Consider the following 21,366-nt stretch of genomic DNA (forward strand, 5'->3'; position numbering starts at 1 on the left):
TGGGGCCTCATAGTATCCCAATGGTCTCCATGATCCCATGAGTCCCCTCAGGGTCACAATGGTCTCCTTGCTTCCATGGTGCCCCACAGTGTCACAGTGGTCCCTTGGTCTCACAGGCCCCACAGTGTCACAGTGGTCCCTTGGTCTCACAGACCCCACAGTGTCACAGTGCTCCCTTGGTCTCACAGACCCCACAGTGTCACAATGGTCCCTTGGTCTCACAGGCCCCACAGTGTCACAATGGTCCCTTGGTCTCACAGACCCCACAGTGTCACAATGGTCCCTTGGTCTCACAGGGCCCCACAGTGTCACAATGGTCCCTTGGTCTCACAGGCCCCACAGTGTCACAATGGTCCCTTGGTCTCACAGGCCCCACAGTGTCACAGTGGTCCCTTGGTCTCACAGGCCCCACAGTGTCACAATGGTCCCTTGGTTCCATGGTTCCTGTGCTGGTGCATTCCCCCCTCCCCTTCTCAGGCCGCCCTGCCAGTTGAGAAATGCTCGCTGGGCCTCGGCCTTGGCCAGCAGCCCCTGGGCTCAGCTCCTCTGGAGCTCATCACAAACCCTGTCTGCTCCAGGCACTGCTGCTGCCCAACCAGCTCCTGGCTGCTTTAGGAGCAGCCCTGGGAACTGTTTGTGTTCCCTCAGTGGCACAACATCCCTGTTCTCACCCTGCCGAAGAAAGCTGCTGATGCCAAGTGCGGCCAGGATGAAACATGGCTGGGACTGAAGCCCCTCTCTTGGGGCCCTACAAACAGCGCTCCAAAAGGAGCCCTTGGAGCTCTCCTGGCCAGTGACTCCCTCTGAGTGGGGCCTCTCCGGGCTGGGAACTCTCCCATTTGCTGCACTCGGGGGATCCCGAACAACGAGGGAGCCTGGGCCGATCCCCCCACTCCTCCAGGCTCAACCCTTCCCCGCTGGGGAGATACCAAATCATCCACAGGGAGCATTTCCCTGTCCTCAGGGGAATTTCTCAGGTGCCCTGCACTGACTCTCTGTGTCTGTGTGCACACAGGAGTGCCTGTGCTGGGGAAATGTGGCAGAAATGCTGCTCTCTGAGGGGTCTGAGTGCCTTGGGTAACTGAGCCAGTCAGGCCTTTAAGTAAGGTTAAATCAAATGGTCTAAGTGACACTGTAGTCCCCTTGATTCCATGAGGCTCTGCCATGCTCTAATGGCCCCTTGGTTCCAGTGGGTCCCAAAGTGTCAGAACAGTCTCCATTGTTCCATGAGGCCCCACAAAGTCACTGTGGTCCCCTTGGTTCCACAGGGCCCCACAGTGTAACAATGGACTCTTGGTTCCATGAGGTGCCACGCTGTGTCACAATGGCTCATGGTTCCATGAGGCCGCACAGTTTAACAATGGTCCCTTGGTTCCATGAGGCCTTGCTGTGTCACAATGGACTTGGGATTCCATGAGCTTTCCTACTGCCAAAAACAGTCTCCCTGGTTCCACAGTGTCACCATGGTCCCTTTGTTCCATGAGGTTCCATGGCAGAACCTTGGTTCCATGGCCACCTTGGTTCTGTGTGACCTTGCAGTGTCACAATGGACCTGTGGTTCCACGAGGCCTTGCCTCAGAATGGCCCCTTGGTTCCAAGAGATTTCTCAGGGTCACAATGGTCTCCTTGGATCCGTGGTATCACAAATCACAAAGGCAAATGCATATTGCCAAGAGTTGAAACACAGCAGACAGGGAAGATGTGAAAAGTGAGTGTGTAAAGGCCTTTTAATTCACAGCTCCCACAGAGAGCTTTGGGGCTCACAGATGGACAGAGATGGTTCTGCTCACCCCTCTGTCCAAAGCAGGGGTAACACACGCTGCTGCAGGGGCTTGGGTTGGTCCCTGCAGGTCCAGGTGGATGCCAAACCTGCTCTTCACAGCCTTCTCCTTTGCCCTGCCCCTCTGCCAAGTGCAGCGGGCCTCAAGGACTGAAAGGAGCACAGAGAGCCAAAGGGGGACACTTGCACCTGCCTCACTGGGAGCTCCCTGGGAAGCACTTTCCTTGAGAAGCAAGCCCCTGTCCTCCAAAGGCATTTCCCCAAATGTGCAGCTTTTCTGCTCAACACCAACACACCCTTAGGAAACGCTGGCAAGGCTGAAGGACTTCATGTCCTTTCAGGACAGGCACTCCAGCTCTAGCTCCTATTCCCCCAAGTGCCTTTCCAGGTGGAGGCTCAGACGTGCAGCCCCAGGCCCTCTACAAACACAAGCTGCTCACTGCCTCTTCACCTGCCTCAACTCCTGCCTGCGCCCACGGCACCAAGACCAGGCTGTTCCCAGCCAGAGCCCAGAGCCCTGCTCCCACAGGACGCTCTTGCCAGCACCTTCCAGGCCTCTCCGCTGTGCACACAGCGCTTTTCATGCCCGCTCCCAACAGGCTCTGGAAGGCAGAGCACAGCCTGGCTGCCTCTGCCACCAGCACAGCCCAAACACAGGCAGAGGAAGAAGCAGCAGGGGCTGTTTTGTGGCCATGCCCAAGAGAGACTGGAAGGGTGCCCTCCCTCTGCTCTCACTTGCTTGGCTTTCTGACTGGCTCCGAGCCTGGGGGTGCCATTCCTCACTTGTGGGCACCAGAACCACAGCCGGGATCCCAGCACTGCCTGACAGCGCTCCGGGCACTGGCAGGGTCGCGCGTCCCAGTCTGGGGCACCGCGCTGCTGCTTCCTTTGCCCTCAGGCACACCCAAAGCTCCCTGCTAAGCCCAGATGGTCGCTGGTTCTGCCCTCTCCCTGATCCTGTGCAGGGATGGAGCACTGCTGAGCTTTCAGGAAGCTATTCCTGAAAATTTCCAGCATTCCAAGCTCCTTTGCCCTCCGTGGAAGCTTGCCATGGAATCCCTCACAGCTGCCTTCAGAGCATACTCAGCTTGGCTCTTCCAAATTCCAGGGGCTCCAGGCTGCTCAGCAAGATCTGCAACTCCACAGGGTTGTGGAACTGCACCTTCAGCACAGGCACCTCTCCAGCCTGATCTGCCCTCGTTCCTCTGTGTGTGTGCACAGAACACGGCGTGGAAGAGAACAGCAGCAGGGGCCTGTGTGTCCCAGGGCCCGGGATTTGCGCCGCTTCAGCTCCACAGAGATGCAGGTAAGGGGGAGAAACCAAACTGTTTATTAATAAAAGGGAAAAGGAAGGGATGAGATGGGGGCCAAAAAAAGGGAATGGGCAGCGTTTGAGGGCTGGAGGGAGGGAGCTGTCAACAGGGAGGGGGAAGGCAGCAGCTATGGGAGCTTGCAGCAGGCACAGCTGTGGCCAGCATCAGGTGTGCCTGGAGCTCCAGTGACATTGAGTCCTGGTGCTCTCTTCACTGTCTCCTGGTACTCTGCTTGGGAGCCTGGTTCTCTGAATCCAGCAGATGACCTTAGTTCTGCACATCTTTGTCCAAAAACTGCCTGAATTTCCAGGTTAGTGGAGGATGGGCTGTCATCTTCACTCATGGCTTGAAGGGCTGGAAGACAGATAAACTACCACAGTCAGAGACCAGGGGCTGTGTGACATCACAGAGATCTGTGTGACATCACAGGGGCTGTGTGACATCACAGGGCTGTGTGACATCACAGGTCCTGAGTGACATCACAGATCCTGTGTGACATCACAGGGGCTGTGTGACATCACAGAGATCTGTCTGACATCACAGAGAGCTGTGTGACATCACAGAGAGCTGTGTGACGTCACAGAGATTTCAGTGTGACATCACATGGATGTCTGTGTGACATCACAGATCCTGTGTGATGTCACAGAGAGCTGTGTGACATCACAAAGATGTCAGTGTTACATCACAGGAGGTGGTGTGACATCACAGGTCCTGTGTGACATCACAAAAAGCTGTGTGACATCATAGGGTCAGTGTGACATCACAATGATGTCCGAATGACATCACAGATATGTCTGTGTGACGTCACAGAGATGTCAGTGTGACCTCACTGATATGTCTGTGTGACATCACAAAAAGCTGTGTGACCTCACATGGTCAGCGTGACATCACAGGAGATTGTGTGACATCATAGAGATGTCTATGTGACATCACAGAGACATCCATGTGATGTCACAGAGAGCTGTGTGACATCACAAGAAGCTGTGTGACATCACAGAGATAACAGTGTGACATCACAGGGTCAGTGTGACATCACAGAGGGCTGTGTTACATCACAGAGATGTCGGTGGGACATCACAAAGAACTGTGTTACATCACAGAGGTGTCCGTGTGACATGACAGAGGGCTATATGATCTTGCACCTTCTGGAAGATGGAGTATCGCTCACTCTGTATTGCCCGGAGCACATGCAATGTTTGAAGTGGCAGCTCTGACATGGCACTACTGACATCCTCTGTCAGGCATTCAAGGGCTGCAAGAGAGAGGAACAGAGCCACGGTCAAATCCCGACTCTGCGGGGGGCCGAGGGGAGCCCGCCCTGCCAGAGCCATCCCAGCCGGCTCTTGCCATGGCCGGGAGGGATCAGGGACCAAGGGGATCAGCCCGAAGCTGCTGGCCATGCATCCCCCACGTGTCCCTGAAATCTCTGTGTGCTCTACCTAGGAGAGCAGAGCTCTCCACAGCCGGGGCAGGGCTTGCAGCTCGCCCCGCCAGCCCCCGCTGGCAGCCCGCTGCCCTCACTCAGCCTCACAGATGAGCTGGAGCTCTTCCTTCCTCCCCCTCAGGTACCGCCCGGCCATCCCTGGGAACACAGAGCCTGTCAGGCCCAGCGGCACAGCTCCCTGCCAGCGGCGCTGCCAGCCCTGTGCCCACACCCCTCCTGGCCCGGCTCGTGGCTCACCCATGAACCTGACGGCGCCTCTCGCAGGGGTCCTGTGGGCTCTGCAGGTAGGGCAGGGCCCGGCGCAGGTGCTCGGCCATGCTGCTGCTGTCCTCTGCCAGCTGCAGAGAGCGGCAGGAGGGAAGGGTTGGCCCCGCAGCCCCGCCGGGCCGGGGCTCCATGGGCACCCAGCTCGGGCCGCAGGAGCCTGGAGCAGAGCCCGCGCGGCCTCGGGCTGCAGCAGCGGGCAGGGGCACAGCTGCCAGCCCGCACACCGAGCACTGCGCTCAGGGGGCTTCTCCAGGCTGGGGCTGCGGCTTCCCGGCCCTCCTTACCAGGCACTCGGTGAACTTCCACAGCTCCTGGTTCTTCACCAGCTTTTCAAGATCCCTCCTGTTCAGGAACTCGGCCGCACAAAGCAGCGTTTCCTGAGAAGCCTGGAGAGCAGCAGAGACGCGGAGATGGCCCCACAGCCCAGGGCGCAGGACCCGTCCCTGTGCCAGGGCCTGGAGGAGGCTGCAGCCTGCGAGGTGCCAGGTCAGGAGGCAGCCCAGCCCCTGCCAGGGGAACAGCAGCAGCTGCCGAGTCCTCACCTCTGCCACTCGCTGGTTCTCATCATGGCAGTGGAAGGAGAGTGGCAGCAGGCTCTGGCGCACGTGTGTCTTCAGGGCCTTTTTATCCTCTTCTGGAAAAGAATCCAGCATCTCTCGGAAGACAAACATGGAGCACAACTTCACCTGCAGGAGCTCCACGAGCCTTTCATGCAGGCTCCACATCCTTATGGCCATCTACTTGTGGAACACAAGTGTGTGAAACACCATCCTGCTGCCACAGGGCCCAGGGGCCAAAGGCCTGTGCCAAAGCACTCGGGCAGCTGCAGCAGGAGGCAGGAGAGCTGGCAGCAGCTGCCTCAGTGCCCCAAGGCCAGCCAAGCCCCAGGGACTGCCTTCCCCAGCCCCACGCTGGCAGCACGGCTTCAGCCCCTGTGCTCTTCTCACCGAGGCACTGGTGGTGCCGAGCACCACGAGGCCTCTGAGTGCCAAGCGACGCCTCCCCCTGCACTCACTCTGCAGGGTCTTTGACAAGAACTCCAGGACGCTGTCACGGCATTCACTCAGGTTCAGGCGCTCCAGGACCTGAAAGGCACAGGGCAGTGACGGGGGAGCGGCCGGCAGGAGCCCAGAACCGCACAGGGCCGGGCCCAGGCAGCAGCACAGGGCGCGGGCTCCGTCCCAGGCACTGCGGCCAAGAGAGGGCAGAGAGCCGGGAGGCAGCTGAGCGAGGCAGCGCTGGCCTTCAGGCTCACCTCCACAAGGAACGCCAGGGCGGCCAAATCCCGGCATGGCGTGTCTTTGCTGAGCAGCCCGAGCAGCTGGAATGCAATCGCGGAACACAGGGCTCTTTCAGAGCCTCTTTTTCATTTTCCTGTGGAAAAGTCATCAATGTTCGGAAGAGCAGTATGGAGAGCAGCTGCACCTGGCTATTGTCCTGTATGAAGGGAAGAAAAAGAGACCTCAGCATTGGCTGCATGGGGCTCAGCTTGGTGCAGGCCTGCAAATCCACAGGGCACAAAGTGTCTGGGCAGCAGCCAGTGGCCGTGGCTGGGGGCAGTGAGCCTTACGTGGTCAAGGAGTGGCAGGAGCGCCTCAACCAGCTGCAGTGTGATGGGGCTGGGTATCAGCATGTCCTTGTCCAAGATGATAAAGTTGAGGAGCATGACTGTCATGCTAACTATCTCTCCATCTGCATCCCAGAGGAGCTCCACAAGACTTTCAGTCAGGCTCCACATTTTTTCTCTCTGTGAGGAACACAAGTTTGTGAAATGCCATCCTGCTGCTGCAGGGCCTAGAGGCCAAAGGGCTGTTCCGAAGCACTTGGGCAGCTGAAGCGGGAGGCAGGAGAGCTGGGAGCAGCTGGCCCAGCGCCCAAAGCCCAGCCAAGCCCAAGCGACTGCATTCCTGAGCGCAGCCTCTGCCCCTGCCCCCTTCTCACCATCGAGGGATCCTTGATGAGCTCGAGAAGGGCCCTGAGCGCCAGGTGACGCCTCTCCTTGCACTCGCTCCTCAGGTGCCTTGACAAGATTTGCAGGACTCTGTCAGCACCGCGTTCACTCAAGTCCGGGCACTCGAGGACCTGAAAGGCACAGGGCAGTGACAGGGGACCGGCCGGCAGGAGCCCAGAACCACACAGGGCCGGGCCCAGGCAGCAGCACAGGGCGCGGGCACCGTCCCAGGCACTGCGGCCAAGAGAGGGCAGAGAGCCGGGAGGCAGCTGAGCGAGGCAGTGCTGCCTTCAGGCTCACCTGCACAAGGAACGCCAGGGAGGGCAGCTCCCAGCGTGGCTCCTGTGTGCTGAGCAGCTGGAGCAGGTAGCGAGCGATCCGGGAGCACAAGGGGATGGACACACAGGACATCTCCCTGGCAGGAGACAAAGTAACCAAGACTGTGGGCCAGGGGGACAAACCTCTCCCAGGACTGACTCACAGAGGTCTGGTCTTTCCCCAGCATCCTGCAAGGACCCCTGGGCTATTGGGGAGGCGGCTCCTTGTGGGCACCCTCCTCTCCCAGCCTTTTTCAGTCTGCTTGGCTGTCCCTCGGTGACAAGGCCCTCTGGCCAATGACCACAGGGACTGTGTGGGGCACCCCAGGCACAGAGCACAAATGTCAGAGGCAGCAGTGTGAAGGGGGTCTCACCTGGCCAGCAGACCCACGGCATAGTTGTGGGTGTCAGCACACAGCAGCGTGTCCCAGCCACACTTGTGTTCCATTGCCACCACCACATCCTCGTGCTGCATTTGGCAGAGCAGGGACTTCAGGGTCTGTACTGCAAACCTGTGTGCAGAGCAAAGCCCAGGTCACACTGGGAGCACTGGCTCCTTCCCAGGGATGTGGCAAGGACAGGAGGACTGGGATGGAGCACCTGCTGGGGTTGGTGGCAAGGCCGTGTTGCTGCTGACATCTCTTCCAGAAGGTATCGACCTCCTCTGGCATATCCAGAGTGCTGAAGAGCACTTGGAAGAGCAGATGGACAAACAGGTGGGGGAAATACACGGTGACTACATGTGGCACACAGGGCAGCTGGAGGATCTTCCACATCACCACGGTTGCCTGCAAAGGACAAAGCCCCTCGAGACAGGGCTCAGTGCCGAGGTTTCTGTGTGGCAGGGCCCAAGCACGGGAGGAAGAGGCCTGGAGAGACGCAGGGGGAGCACCGGGCCTGGTGGCCCTGAAGCTGCCCCAAGGCCAGGTTTCAGCCCAGCGCCTGAGGCAGGGAGACGCCGTGGGGGAGGGAGGATGGAGAGCTGCTGGAGGGGTGGCCTTGGGGCCAGCAAAGGCAGAAACTCACAGCCAGGGCAAGGACAGCCGTGTGGTCCCCATCGGAGGTGCACGTGCTGTGCTCTGGCCAGCTCCCCAGCACCTCGAGGAGTACGAGCATGGCCGGCTCTGCAGTCCTGGGCGAACACATGATGCTCTTCCACATGGCCAAAGCAGCTCTGTGGGGTCAGAGCTCTGTCTCAGAGGAGTCTGGGACACAGCAGCATGGCCTGGGTGGCAGCGGGGAGCTGAGCTGCTCTGCCAGCCCTGCCTCTGCCCACTGCCCCTCACTGGCAGCACGCAGGCAGCCCAGCCCTGTGGGGACTGGCCCCTGAGGGGCAGGGGGGAAGCATGGCAGCACGCTGGGGGGCTGGCAGGGGCCAGGGCTGGCAAAGTGAGCAGCCAGAGGGCCCTGGAATTCTCTGTTTGTCAGACACCTGGGACAGGCTGTACAGGCTGAAGGGCTGCTGAGCCTTGTGGACACGTGAGCCCTGTACCTGTCACACACTGGGGCCACACGCAGGAGAGCCATCACCACGTCAGAGGGCTGTGCCTCTGTCAGATCCAGAAGGGGCCTGTACAGATTGTACTCAGGAAACTCATTGGCCACAGGGATGTACCTCACCATGGCAGGTAGCTGGAGAAGGCAGGGGAGACTTGGAAAGCTGCCAGAGGAAGGAATGTGCCCAGCTGCCCCAGAGAAGTACTTCCCTTGCCACCACACTGCCATGGCCTCAAAGGCTTCCAGGGAGCAGCAGGCGTGGCTTGGGAGGCCACGCAATTGCTGGGAGGATCAAACCCTGGCCACAGGCTGCTCACTTGCTTTGGGCTGGAAGGACCCTCCTCCACAAGCATATCCAGCAGGGCAGCACTGGTCTTGGTTTTGAAGATGGGAGAGTACGCTCTGACCACAGTGCCCACGACGCCGCTCTCTTCCTCCCGAATCCTCTTCATGACTTTGCAAACCATCTGTAGCAGAAGGGCAAGAAGCCCGGGATGTTGCATGGAGTGCTCTGAGCACAGTGCTGGGCTGAGCAGTGCCAGCAGGCCCAGCCCAGGTGGGGATGGCTGCAGGTACCTGCGCTGTTCTGCGGAAGCGGCCACGGGTGCGTTCCTGCTCTCGTGTGCGCTGCACGGCTGCACCTGGCAAAGAGCGAGCGCAGCCCGAGCTGAGGGGCTGCGGGAGAGGCCGGAGAACACAGCCCAGCCCTGCGCTGCCCAGGCAGGGACAGCCCCGCGCCGCCCCAGGGCATGGAGCACGGCTGTGGGGTGTCTGCCCGGCCCCTATTCCATCCTGTCCATGGGCATGGCCCCAGGGGATGGCATGGGATGGGATGGGATGGGATGGGATGGGATGGGATGGGATGGGATGGGATGGGATGGGATGGGATGGGATGGGATGGGATGGGATGGGATGGGATGGGATGGGATGGGATGGGATGGGGCCAAGCTGGCTGCAGGCACCAGCCCTGTCGCCCAGCTCTGCCACTCACCCTTCTGTGGTAGCTGGAACTGCTCCACCTCTTCAGGCTGCTGTGCTGGGGCAGCTCCAGGGCCTTCTTTCTCCTCCTTCCCTCAGGCCAGCTTGGGCACGCTCGCAGGTCTGTGCTCTACGTCACTGCCTGGATTCATGGCTACTTGCAGGAGAAGGTGGCTCGGAAAAGGTCTGAGTCAGCAAGTGCTGCAGTCGTGCCTTGAGGGCACCTGCCAGAGTGAAGTCTGGGCAAGGCTACAGGACAGCGAGTCCTGCACTCTGGTCTTGGGGGCTCCAGCCACAAGGACAGAAGTCTCCTGTCAAGGACAGTGCAAAGCAAATGCCACAGTCTGCCCTCGAGGGCAGCTGCAGAACAGATGCCTCGGGAAGGCCAGAGGTCACCAAGTGTTCTGGTCTGGCCACGAGGTCACCTGCAGGAGTAATACCTCGGGAAAGCTCCGGGTCAGCAAGGAACGAGTGGCTGTGCGAGGGCTCCTCACAGCACCGCTCTCTCCGTCCTGTCTTGTCACGTGCACAGAGCACTGTGGAGTGGCCTTGTCACTGCCAACACGTATGCCACAGCATGTCACAAAGGGCCCTTGGATACCCTGTCCCGTTCCATTCCACAGTGACCATGCTGCACCGTGTCACAAAGGGCCCTTGGATACCCTGTCCCGTTCCATTCCACGGTGACCATGCTGCACCGTGTCACAAAGGGCCCTTGGATACCCTGTCCCGTTCCATTCCATGGTGACCATGCTGCACCATGTCACAAAGGGCCCTTGGATACCCTGTCCCGTTCCATTCCACGGTGACCATGCTGCACTGTGTCACAGAGGGTCCTTGGATACCCTGTCCCGTTCCATTCCACGGTGACCATGCTGCACCGTGTCACAAAGGGGCCTTGCACACTCTGCCACCTGCCCTGGGGGCACCCCCAGCCCCCCCAGAGTGTCCCAGGTTGGAAGGAATGCCTTGCCCCAAGTGTCTGAGACAGCCCAACAGGATCTTTAGGAACGGCTCAGACCATCAGCAAACGCTGCCCTGCTCTGCGGGCTCAGAGCAGCAGGAGCCCCCAGGGCTGCCGACGCAGCCGCGGCGGGAAGGGCACGGGGCCCTGCACAGAAGCTGGTACAGCCTCCTCGGGACACGTCCCACATGGTGGCCATCCTAAGCACGGCCGTGTGACACAGACCAGGAACGTGTGGGCCAGGGCAGGAATGCTGCTCTGACCCTGGGGCCCGGGGAGCGCTGACATCAGCCGCTGAGGCACAGCCCCCGCCGAAGCAGAGTTCCCCCGAGCCCTGGCAGCACCGGTGCCCGTCTGCTGCCCCAGAAACCTGTGCCCCAAAAGGGCTTCTCTGCCAGAGGGCAGCCAAAGCTGGTGTGTGTTGCAGCATTTTTCAGAGAAAGAGGACATGATTTATGAGAGTTGAGCTACTCCAGTCTAGGCCTCAGATTTGGGCCTTGTGAGGCCTTCAAGCCTCTGACGCAGTTAGAAATTCAGAGCTTGTGGCGCAGATAGAAATAGTATTAGGTGTGACGGGGACCACTGGGCTGTCTGGGTGTGAATTAGTATACGTTTATAGTGTAAGGCTCAAGCCACTTTAAGGAAAAGGTAAACAATGTTAGCCTACCAATCAGAGTGCCTTTGTTTCTGTTAACTATGTAGAAGCTTATATAAACTACCATCTTATCTCAAATAAACAGAGAACATTTGATTAACCACATTGGTTCAGATCTGCGTTTGTCTTGTCCAGTTTCCCGTTTTCCTGAGATTCCCTGGCTTTTGGTGTGCATTGGGGGCTGTGCTCCGTCCTACAGGGGCTGTTGGTAGCAGCACCTGGAGCAACTGGTGGCAACACTTGGTGCGTGTCAGATGTTGTTGCTCCTTCCCGGAATGATTCTTTCATGGAAGGGATTAGCAGCAGCACAGAAACACCAACAGCTACTCAACTTCACAGGACAAAGAGAATCCACCGAAACACTGTCATGTTTCCTTGTGCTTTTGCGTCTTTCTTGCATTCGAAAAGAAAAAGAATTGGCCCAAGCTCTGCTATTCAAATCTCCAGCTGCTGTGTGTCTTCCTGTGGCAGCTCACGTGTAAACACAACTGGCTGCCTGCTCAGCTCGGCACTGGACGGCCACAAACAGGGAGGGCCCTGGTGAACATCTCTTTGGTCTGGTGGGGCAGCGAGGGCACAGGAGACAAAGACTGCTCCTCCCGAGTTCATGGGGCAACAGAGAGATTTTATTTCCCACACCCCCCCTTACACAGGGCATTTGAAAGACCAGGCCTGGAAGCTCTCATTGGTTTGAGCTCCACGCCCCTTCAGGTTCTGGCCCGTGAGGTGCCTGCAGTTTTGGGAGATATTTGATTGGTCAAGAGCCCTGTCAATCATGGTAACATCTCACCTTTCTTTATAAAATTCTGTGTATTGTTCTCTGTCACCCATCTGCAAGAGCCCTTTGCAAACATGGTGACAGAGGACAGCGTGCATCTAATTTACACTGGAGCTGCAGCATTCCCCTCCAGGAACTGTTAGGGGAGAACTCAGGCCACAGGCATAATGCTTCTCGGTTAGAAATTGAACTTATCTCTAAAAGCAGAAAGCTATTTAACCCTGAGCCCATTTAGCCCTCAGAGAAAAACCCAATTTTAAAAAACAACCTTTAAGCACTTGATCCCTTGGAGAAAAACCGAACTCCCAGAAAACAGTCTGTAAACAGAAAAACTGTTTGTAAACATGAGAAATAATTTGTAAACAAATCAAGTCCTTCTATGAACTGTCCATGAGGCAGGTGATCATTTGTAATGCTGTCTGTGGTTTCCAGTGTCCATATTTTAGGCAGCTGTATTGTACTGTTGTAGGATTTATTGTAAAACATGAGAACAGACTCAGAGGGGAGGAGGGTGTACCCTCAATCCAACCCCTTTCCCCTTTTTTCTTTGTATAATAAATAATAATAGGAACAGAACATGGATTTTGAATACTATTAACTTATGCAAAGTTAACTTATATCTTGAAGCAATGCAAGAATAATTGCTAGAATATTAAGAAAATACATTTTAATACACATACTAGGACTTCTTTACGATAATGATTTACTAAAATATGAATATCGATCCAATATCAATATCCAACTGAGACGGACAAAAACTCTCTAAGAGTTTAAAGTTAGAAAGTGTATGTTTATTGAGACAGCCGGGCAGTACCTGGGATAATTTCCTAATGCACACTGCAAAAATCACAGGTGTTACAAGGCTTTTTTATTGACAGAAGTCTTGAATACACAAAATATGAATGCATATTCATATCCCTGTCACTTCCTCTGCTCTGCCTCATATGCTAATTGGCAGGAAGGCTATTAAGCATGTGTAGTTCTGTTCCCTGAAATGAGTCAGGGGTCCATTTTGGGGAGGGGTCTCCAAAATGAAGAAGTAAAATAAGTCTTCCTCGTTCTGACCTTTCTGCCTTTCCCATGCACACGTGACAAATGAATCCTTGCCGTTTTCCTGTGCTTAATGGATTCCTAAAGTAGGGGAAGTCTGCAACTGTTTTTGTGTCCCTGAAATCTGTTTGTCACATTCTGTTTCACATGCTAAGCACAGCTACCCAAACATAAAGCTGACAAGCAATGAGTTAATAGATCCTGGATATCTTATCTAAGATCCAGCTACTGTTAACTATGAACAAAGCCCATTTATCTACTTCCACTAAGTCAGCAACATCTAATTTAACTATCATCTTAACTTCCTAAAATTCTTAATTCTTCCAAATTAATGTCTCACTGGGAATGGGGACAGGGAATGGGAATGGGGACAGGGAATGGGGAATGGGAATGGAGACAGGGACTGGGAGTGGTGACAGAGACAGGGAATGGGGACAGGGACCAGGAATGGGGACAGGGAATAGGACTGGGAATGGGGACAGGGGCAGGGAATACGGTACAGGGATCGAGAATGGGGTCCGGATTGGGATGGGAGCAGGATGGGAACGGGATAAGGGGGACATGGGAACAGGCAGGGGCAAGGGGACTATGGAAGGGGAGTAAGGAATGGGGCAGCCACTGCAGGGGGACCGGGCTATGGGATGGGGACACATGGGGACAGTTCCAGGGCAGGGGGTCCTTGACCAGCTGCCAGAACCTCCACCAGGGTCTCCCAGTGCAACTGGAGCCGCTCAGCCTGGGGTGCCCAAAGCCCTGAGCAACTCCCAGGTCCCTCCCAGGAACCCTCAAGTCCCTCAAACCCAGCATCCCCCACATCCCCTGCAAGAACCACCCCCATGTCCCCATCCTTGTCTCAGCTCAACATCTTTATTTTTACCTGCTTTTTAGAGTTTTGAAAGAGCAAAGAGAAATGAAAAGATAATCCAGGCCAGGGGGGCCAGGAGGATGTGGAGCCCCCAGCCAGGTGTCTTCCCAGCATGGATCAGCAGCACCACGGGTCACCGGGGGTCTGCCCACCGGGGCTCACTGGGGATCATCCAGCACGGATCCTCCCGTGGGGGATGGAGCTGGAGCAGCGCACGGAGCTCTTCCCACACTGGGGCACTCGCAGGGCCGCCCTTCGTGGTGCCTCTGCTGGTTTGGGTCAAGGCTGAGCTGTGTGATGAGCTCTTCCCACACCTGGGACACTCATAGGGCATGGGACATCACCAGGAGTGGGGCTGGGATGTGCTCTGGTCCCTGGGACATCACCAGGAGCGGGGCTGGGATGTGCTCTGGTGCCTGGGACATCACCAGGAGCGGGGCTGGGATGTGCTCTGGTGCCTGGGACATGACAAGGGGCGGTGCTGGCTGGGGTTTGTTTGGTGCCTGTGAAATCCCAAGGGCAGTGTCACAGCGGGGCAGCTCTCAGTGTCCCCAGCAGGTCACAGTGTCCAGTGCAGCCCGTGCCAGCGGTCACTGCGCACACGGGGCAGGCTGGGCTGGACAGGGGGCGGGGCAGAAACGCTGCCCCGGGACTGGGGTCTCCCCCTGCCTCTGGGGCACCTTGGGCAGGGCACTGGGCTGCTGCTGGGCCAGGGGGACAGGCCGTGCCCCCTGTCCCCTGCTGCTGGGCCAGGGGGACAGGCCGTGCCCCCCGTCCCCTGCTGCTGGGCCAGGGGGACAGGCTTTGCCCCCTGACAGCTGCCCAGGCCCCTCTGGTGACTGTCCCACATCCCTGTGGCTCCTGTCCCCACCACTCCCCACCACCTTCACTCCCTCCATCAAAGCCCCACTCAACCCCTTCACGGTGACCTCTGGAAAGAAAGAAAGAATGAAGGATAGGAAGTGTTGTCTGTTCACCCTGGCTGGATGTCAGGCACCCACCAAAGCTGCTCTCTCACTCCCCTCCAGAGATGGACAGGAGAGAGAAAACAGAATGAAGGCTTCATGGGTTGAGCTAAGGACTGGGACAGATCACTCAGCAAATGCCATCATGGGCAAAACATTTTCAAAATGGGAGATATTAATGGAATTTATTGCTATCTGGATCAGGGCAGGACAGTGAGAAGTAAAACAAAGCTTTAAAAACACCTTCTGCCCTTCCCTTCCTCCTTCCCAGCTCTACTTCCCCTCCAGTGGGTGCAGGGAGACAGGGAATGGGGGCTCAGGTCAGTTCATCCCCTGTTGTTTCTCCTGCTGCTCGGGGAGAGGAGTCGTTCCCTGCTGTGCCAGGGGTCCCTCCTGGAGACACTTCTCCATGAACTTCTCCACGGTGAGTTCATCCCACGGACAGCAGTTCTCCACAAACTGCTGCAGCGTGGCTCGCTCCTCCATGGGCTCACAGGTCCTGGCAGGGCCCTGCTCCAGCGTGGGCTCCTCTCCAGGGGTTTGCCGGTCCCTGCCAGCTCCCTGCTCCAGCACAGGTTTCTCACGGGGTCGCAGCCTCCGCTCAGGCATCCACCTGCTCCGGCACGGGCTCCTGCAGGCGCTGCAGGTGCATCTCTGCCCTCCGTGCCCTCCATGGGCTGCAGGGCCCAGCTGCCTCACCAGGGACTGACCAGGGAATCTCAGGGCAATCAGCTCCAGCAGCTGGAGCAGCTCCTGCCCCTCCTGCCCTGCCCTGCCCTGCCCTGCCCTGGGGGTGTGCAGAGCTGCTCCTCTCACATGTCCTCACCCTGCTCCTCCCTGCTCACAGTCACAGCTCCAGGATCACCCATTTTCTTAAATCTCTTATCCCAAAGGCGTTACCACCATTTCTAACTGGGCCAGCCTTGGCCAGCAGCCGGTCTGTCCTGGAGCCGGCTGGAATTGACTCTGTGGGACATGGAGGAGCAGCTGCTCTCACAGAAGGTGCTCCTAGAGCCCCTCTCTTACCAAAACCTGTCCATGCAAACCTGCTAAAAGTATGGTACGGTTTTAATTACCACTATTAATTCCTATTATTTCTTTTATCTCTATTTTTGCTATCAATAGTACAGTTATTATTACTGGTATTTTTGTCTTTTTGACTCTATATTAATAGTGGCTAGATTAGAACTGTAAACAAAGGTACTTCATTGCAAGTAGCAGTTAGAGTTTTGTCAGCCTCTTGCCCTGCCCTGTTCTGTGTCATTGCTGTGTGTGAAGCTGCTGCTGCCAGGCCTTCCTATTTCCCTGGTTTGGGAAATTCCATGGCATTGCTCACATGTCAGAAAGAGAGGGCTCATTCCACTCAAAGGCATGCCCTCAGCTCTTCGAGTCCCATTGTTGGAAGCTTGTTTTCTAACAGTGTTGACTTTCTCAGCTTCTGTTAACGTTTGTGATTTTATAACAAAATGTTCTTGGATGCGATTGTGCAAGATTCTCTAATCAGCTTTCAGTTTGCTCTTGGATTCCTTAGCGGTGTGTCGGAGCTGAAGGCAGCATTTTGGGTGGAAGGCTTCGGTGGGAGCTCGGATTGCCTCAGCAGCAGCTGGTTTTGCCCATGTGAGCAGAGCTGGCAGAGATGCCGTGCGCTGAACATTCCGCCTCGCCGGGAGCCGCAGTGCCCGGCCGGAGGGAGCTGCGCCGGGCGCTGCGGGCTGTGCCGGGCCGGGCAGGGGCCGCAGCCCCGGCAGGGCCCGGCCATGGACACGGAGCCTTGGCCGGGCAGGGCTCGGGCCCTGCGGCGCCGGGCGGGCGGTGCCGCTCACGGCGGGACCCTGCGGGGCCGGGACAGCGAGAGAGCCCGGGCCGAGCATCAGCCCCGGGGCGGGCACGGCCCGGGAGGGGGCACAGCCCGGGGGTCCCGCAGAGCCCCCCTGCTCCAGAGCCCCCCTGCCACAGCGGGGCAGCTGCGGCACTGCGGGGCAGGGAGGAGCCGCAGGGGCGTTCCGAGCGCTCCTTCGGGGCAGCATTTTGTCCCGGGCCGGGGAAATCCCGCGGGCCGGGCGGGCCGGGGCCGTGCCGAGCGCCGCCGCCTTTCCCGGGAGCCGCCGGGCAGAGCTCTCCGCTCGGGGCTGTGAAAAACACCTTCACTCACCTGTGAAAATTTAAAGAGTTTAATGCAGGACAAGAGGAGACAAGGGCCATAGAGCAAAGGTTGTTAGGGCCGGGTGCATCTCGGCACTGAGCCGAGAGCACACGGTTATCTCCGGAGATACCCCTTGAATACCTTTTCCCTTACACCAGCCTGTTGCATATTCATAGCCCCTTATGGATAGTAAACTTTTTTCCCAAGCTGGTTTACATATTCCAAGAACTGTTTAGCAGGGCTCCCCGGGCTCCAGGCTCAGAGCAGCATTCCTGCCCTGGCCCACACGTTCCTGGTCTGTGTCACACGGCTGTGCTTAGGATGGCCACCATGTGGGACGTGTCCCGAGGAGGCCGTGCCAGCTTCTGTGCAGGGCCCCGTGCCCTTCCCGCCGCGGCTGCGTCGGCAGCCCTGGGGGCTCCTGCTGCTCTGAGCCCGCAGAGCAGGGCAGCGTTTGCTGATGGTCTGAGCAGTTCCTAAAGATCCTGTTGTGCTGTCTGACACACTTGGGGCAAGGCATTCCTTCCAACCTGGGCCACTCTGGGGGGGGCTGGGGGTGGCCCCAGCACAGGTGGCAGTGAGTGCAAGGGCCCTTTGTGACACGGTGCAGCATGGTCACCATGGAATGGAACGGGACAGGGTATCCAAGGGCCCTTTGTGACACGGTGCAGCATGGTCACTGTGGAATGGAATGGGACAGGGTATCCAAGGGCCCTTCGTGACATGCTGTGGCAAAGGTGTTGGCAGTGACAAGGCCACTCCACAGTGCTCGGTGCACGCGACGAGACAGGACGGAGAGAGCGGTGCTGTGAGGAGCCCTCGCACAGCCACTCATTCCTTGCTGACCCGGAGCTTTCCCGAGGTATTACTCCTGCAGGTGACCTCGTGGTCAGACCAGAGCACTTGGTGACCCCTGGCCTTCCCGAGGCATCTCTTCTGCAGCTGCCCTCGAGGGCAGACTGTGGCATTTGCTTTGCACAGTCCTTGACAGGAGTCTCCTGTCTTTGTGGCTGGAGACCCCAAGACCAGAGTGCAGGATTTGCTGTCCTTTAGCCTTGCCAAGACTTCACTCTTGCAGGTGCCCTCAAGGCACGACTGCAGCACTCGCTGACTTGGACATTTTCCTTTTCACCTTCGGCAAGTAGCCATGAATCCAGGCAGTGACGCAGAGCACAGACCTGCGAGCGTCCCCAAGCTGGCCTGGGGGAAGAAGGAGAAAGAAGGCCCTGGAGCTGCCCCAGCACAGCAGCCTGAAGAGGTGGAGCAGTTCCAGCTACCACAGAAGGGTGAGTGGCAGAGCTGGGCCACAGGGCTGGTGCCTGCAGCCAGCTTGGCCCCATCCCATCCCATCCCATCCCATCCCATCCCATCCCATCCCATCCCATCCCATCCCATCCCATCCCATCCCATCCCATCCCATCCCATCCCATCCCATCCCATCCCATCCCATCCCATCCCATCCCATCCCATCCCATCCCATCCCATCCCATCCCATCCCATGCCATCCCCTGGGGCCATGCCCATGGACAGGATGGAATAGGGGCCGGGCAGACACCCCACAGCCGTGCTCCATGCCCTGGGGCGGCGCGGGGCTGTCCCTGCCTGGGCAGCGCAGGGCTGGGCTGTGTTCTCCGGCCTCTCCCGCAGCCCCTCAGCTCGGGCTGCGCTCGCTCTTTGCCAGGTGCAGCCGTGCAGCGCACACGAGAGCAGGAACGCACCCGTGGCCGCTTCCGCAGAACAGCGCAGGTACCTGCAGCCATCCCCACCTGGGCTGGGCCTGCTGGCACTGCTCAGCGCAGCACTGTGCTCGGAGCACTCCATGCAACATCCCGGGCTTCTTGCCCTTCTGCTACAGATGGTTTGCAAATTCATGAAGAGGATTCGGGAGGAAGAGAGCAGCGTCGTGGGCGCTGTGGTCAGAGCGTACTCTCCCATCTTCAAAACCAAGACCAGTGCTGCCCTGCTGGATATGCTTGTGGAGGAGGGTCCTTCCAGCCCAAAGCAAGTGAGCAGCCTGTGGCCAGGGTTTGATCCTCCCAGCAATTGTGTGGCCTCCCAAGCCACGCCTGCTGCTCCCTGGAAGCCTTTGAGGCCATGGCAGTGTGGTGGCAAGGGAAGCACTTCTCTGGGGCAGCTGGGCACATTCCTTCCTCTGGCAGCTTTCCAGGTCTCCCCTGCCTTCTCCAGCTGCCTGCCATGGTGAGGTACATCCTCGTGGCCAATGAGTTTCCTGAGTACAATCTGTACAGGCCCCTTCTGGATCTGACAGAGGCACAGCCCTCTGACGTGGTGATGGCTCTCCTGCGTGTGGCCCCAGTGTGTGACAGGTACGGGGCCCACGTGTCCACAAGGCTCAGCAGCCCTTCAGCCTGTACAGCCTGTCCCAGGTGTCTGACAAACAGAGAATTCCAGGGCCCTCTGGCTGCTCCCTTTGCCAGCCCTGGCCCCTGCCAGCCCCCCAGCGTGCTGCCATGCTTCTCCCCTGCCCCTCAGGGGCCAGTCCCCACAGGGCTGGGCTGCCTGCGTGCTGCCAGTGAGGGGCAGTGGGCAGAGGCAGGGCTGGCAGAGCAGCTCAGCTCCCCGCTGCCACCCAGGCCACGCTGCTGTGTCCCAGACTCCTCTGAGACAGAGCTCTGACCCCACAGAGCTGCTTTGGCCATGTGGAAGAGCATCATGTGCTCGCCCAGGACTGCAGAGCCGGCCATGCTCGAACTCCTCGATGTGCTGGGGAGCTGGCCAGAGCACAGCACGTGCACCTCCGATGGGGACCACACGGCTGTCCTTGCCCTGGCTGTGAGTTTCTGCCTTTGCTGGCCCCAAGGCCACCCCTCCAGCAGCTCTCCATCCTCCCTCCCCCACGGCGTCTCCCTGCCTCAGGCGCTGGGCTGAAACCTGGCCTCGGGGCAGCTTCAGGGCCACCAGGCCCGCTGCTCCCCCTGCGTCTCTCCGGGCCTCTCCCTCCCGTGCTCGGGCCCTGCCACACGGACACCTCGGCACTGAGCGCTGTCTCGAGGGGCTCTGTCCTTTGCAGGCAACTGTGGTGATGTGGAAGATTTTCCAGCTGCCCTGTGTCCCACAGATGGTGACCGTGTATTTCCCCCGCCTGTTTGCCCATCTGCTCTTCCAAGTGCTCTTCAGCACTCTGGATATGCCATAGGAGGTCAATACCTTCTGGAAGGGATGTGAGCAGCAATACGGCCTTACCACCAACCCCAACAGGTGCTCCATCCCAGTCCTCCTGTCCTTGCCACATCCCTGGGCAGGAGCCAGTGCTCCCAGTGTGACCTGGGCTTTGCTCTGCACACAGGTTTGCAGTGCGGACCCTGAAGTCCCTGCTCTGCCAAATGCAGCACGAGGATGTGGTGGTGGCAATGGAACGCAAGTGTGGCTGGGACACGCTGCTGTGTGCTGACACCCACCACTGTGCCGTGGGTCTGCTGGCCAGGTGAGACCCCCTTCACACTGCTGCCTCTGACATTTGTGCTCTGTGCCTGGGGTGCCCCACACAGTCCCTGTGGTCATGGGCCAGAGGGCCTTGTCACCAAGGGACAGCCAAGCAGACTGAAAAAGGCTGGGAGAGGAGGGTGCCCACAAGGAGCCGCCTCCCAAATAGCCCAGGGGCCCTTGCAGGATGCTGGGGAAAGACCAGACCTCTGTGAGTCAGTCCTGGGAGAGGTTTGTCCCCCTGGCCCACAGTCTTGGTTACTTTGTCTCCTGCCAGGGAGATGTCCTGTGTCTCCATCCCCTTGTGCTCTCGGATCGCTCGCTACCTGCTCCGGCTGCTCAGCACACAGGAGCCACGCTGGGAGCTGCCCTCCCTGGTGTTCCTGGTGGAGGTGAGCCTGAAGGCCAGCGCTGCCTCGCTCAGCTGCCTCCCGGCTCTCTGCCCTCTCTTGGCCGCAGTGCCTGGGACGGTGCCCGCGCCCTGTGCTGCTGCCTGGGCCCGGCCCTGTGCGGTTCTGGGCTCCTGCCGGCCGGTCCCCTGTCACTGCCCTGTGCCTTTCAGGTCCTCGAGTGCCTGGACTTGAGTGAATGTGGTGCTGACAGAGTCCTGCAAATCTTGTCAAGGCACCTGAGGAGCGAGTGCAAGGAGAGGCGTCACCTGGCGCTCAGGGCCCTTCTCGAGCTCATCAAGGATCTCTCAATGGTGAGAAGGGGGCAGGGGCAGAGGCTGCGCTCAGGAATGCAGTCGCTTGGGCTTGGCTGGGCTTTGGGCGCTGGGCCAGCTGCTCCCAGCTCTCCTGCCTCCCGCTTCAGCTGCCCAAGTGCTTTGGAACAGCCCTTTGGCCTCTAGGCCCTGCAGCAGCAGGATGGCATTTCACAAACTTGTGTTCCTCACAGAGAGAAAAAATGTGGAGCCTGACTGAAAGTCTTGTGGAGCTCCTGTGGGATGGAGATG

At 58.4% G+C, this 21,366-nt stretch overlaps 2 protein-coding genes across 2 annotated transcripts in view; one reads left to right on the top strand and one right to left on the bottom strand.

Annotated features, from left to right (window-relative positions):
- Positions 1-21,366, bottom strand: part of LOC100226816 (uncharacterized) — a 1,189,242-nt gene that overhangs the window by 630,086 nt on the left and 537,790 nt on the right. Inside the window, 1 exon segment of the mRNA XM_072919754.1 lies at positions 5,483-5,490. Coding sequence (XP_072775855.1) covers positions 5,483-5,490 — 8 coding nt within the window.
- Positions 1-21,366, top strand: part of LOC121469068 (uncharacterized) — a 662,903-nt gene that overhangs the window by 170,514 nt on the left and 471,023 nt on the right. The gene's annotated exons all lie outside the window — the stretch shown is intronic.

The sequence above is a fragment of the Taeniopygia guttata genome, chromosome 30 (genome assembly GCF_048771995.1).
Source record: "Taeniopygia guttata chromosome 30, bTaeGut7.mat, whole genome shotgun sequence".
NCBI classification, from domain to species: domain Eukaryota; kingdom Metazoa; phylum Chordata; class Aves; order Passeriformes; family Estrildidae; genus Taeniopygia; species Taeniopygia guttata.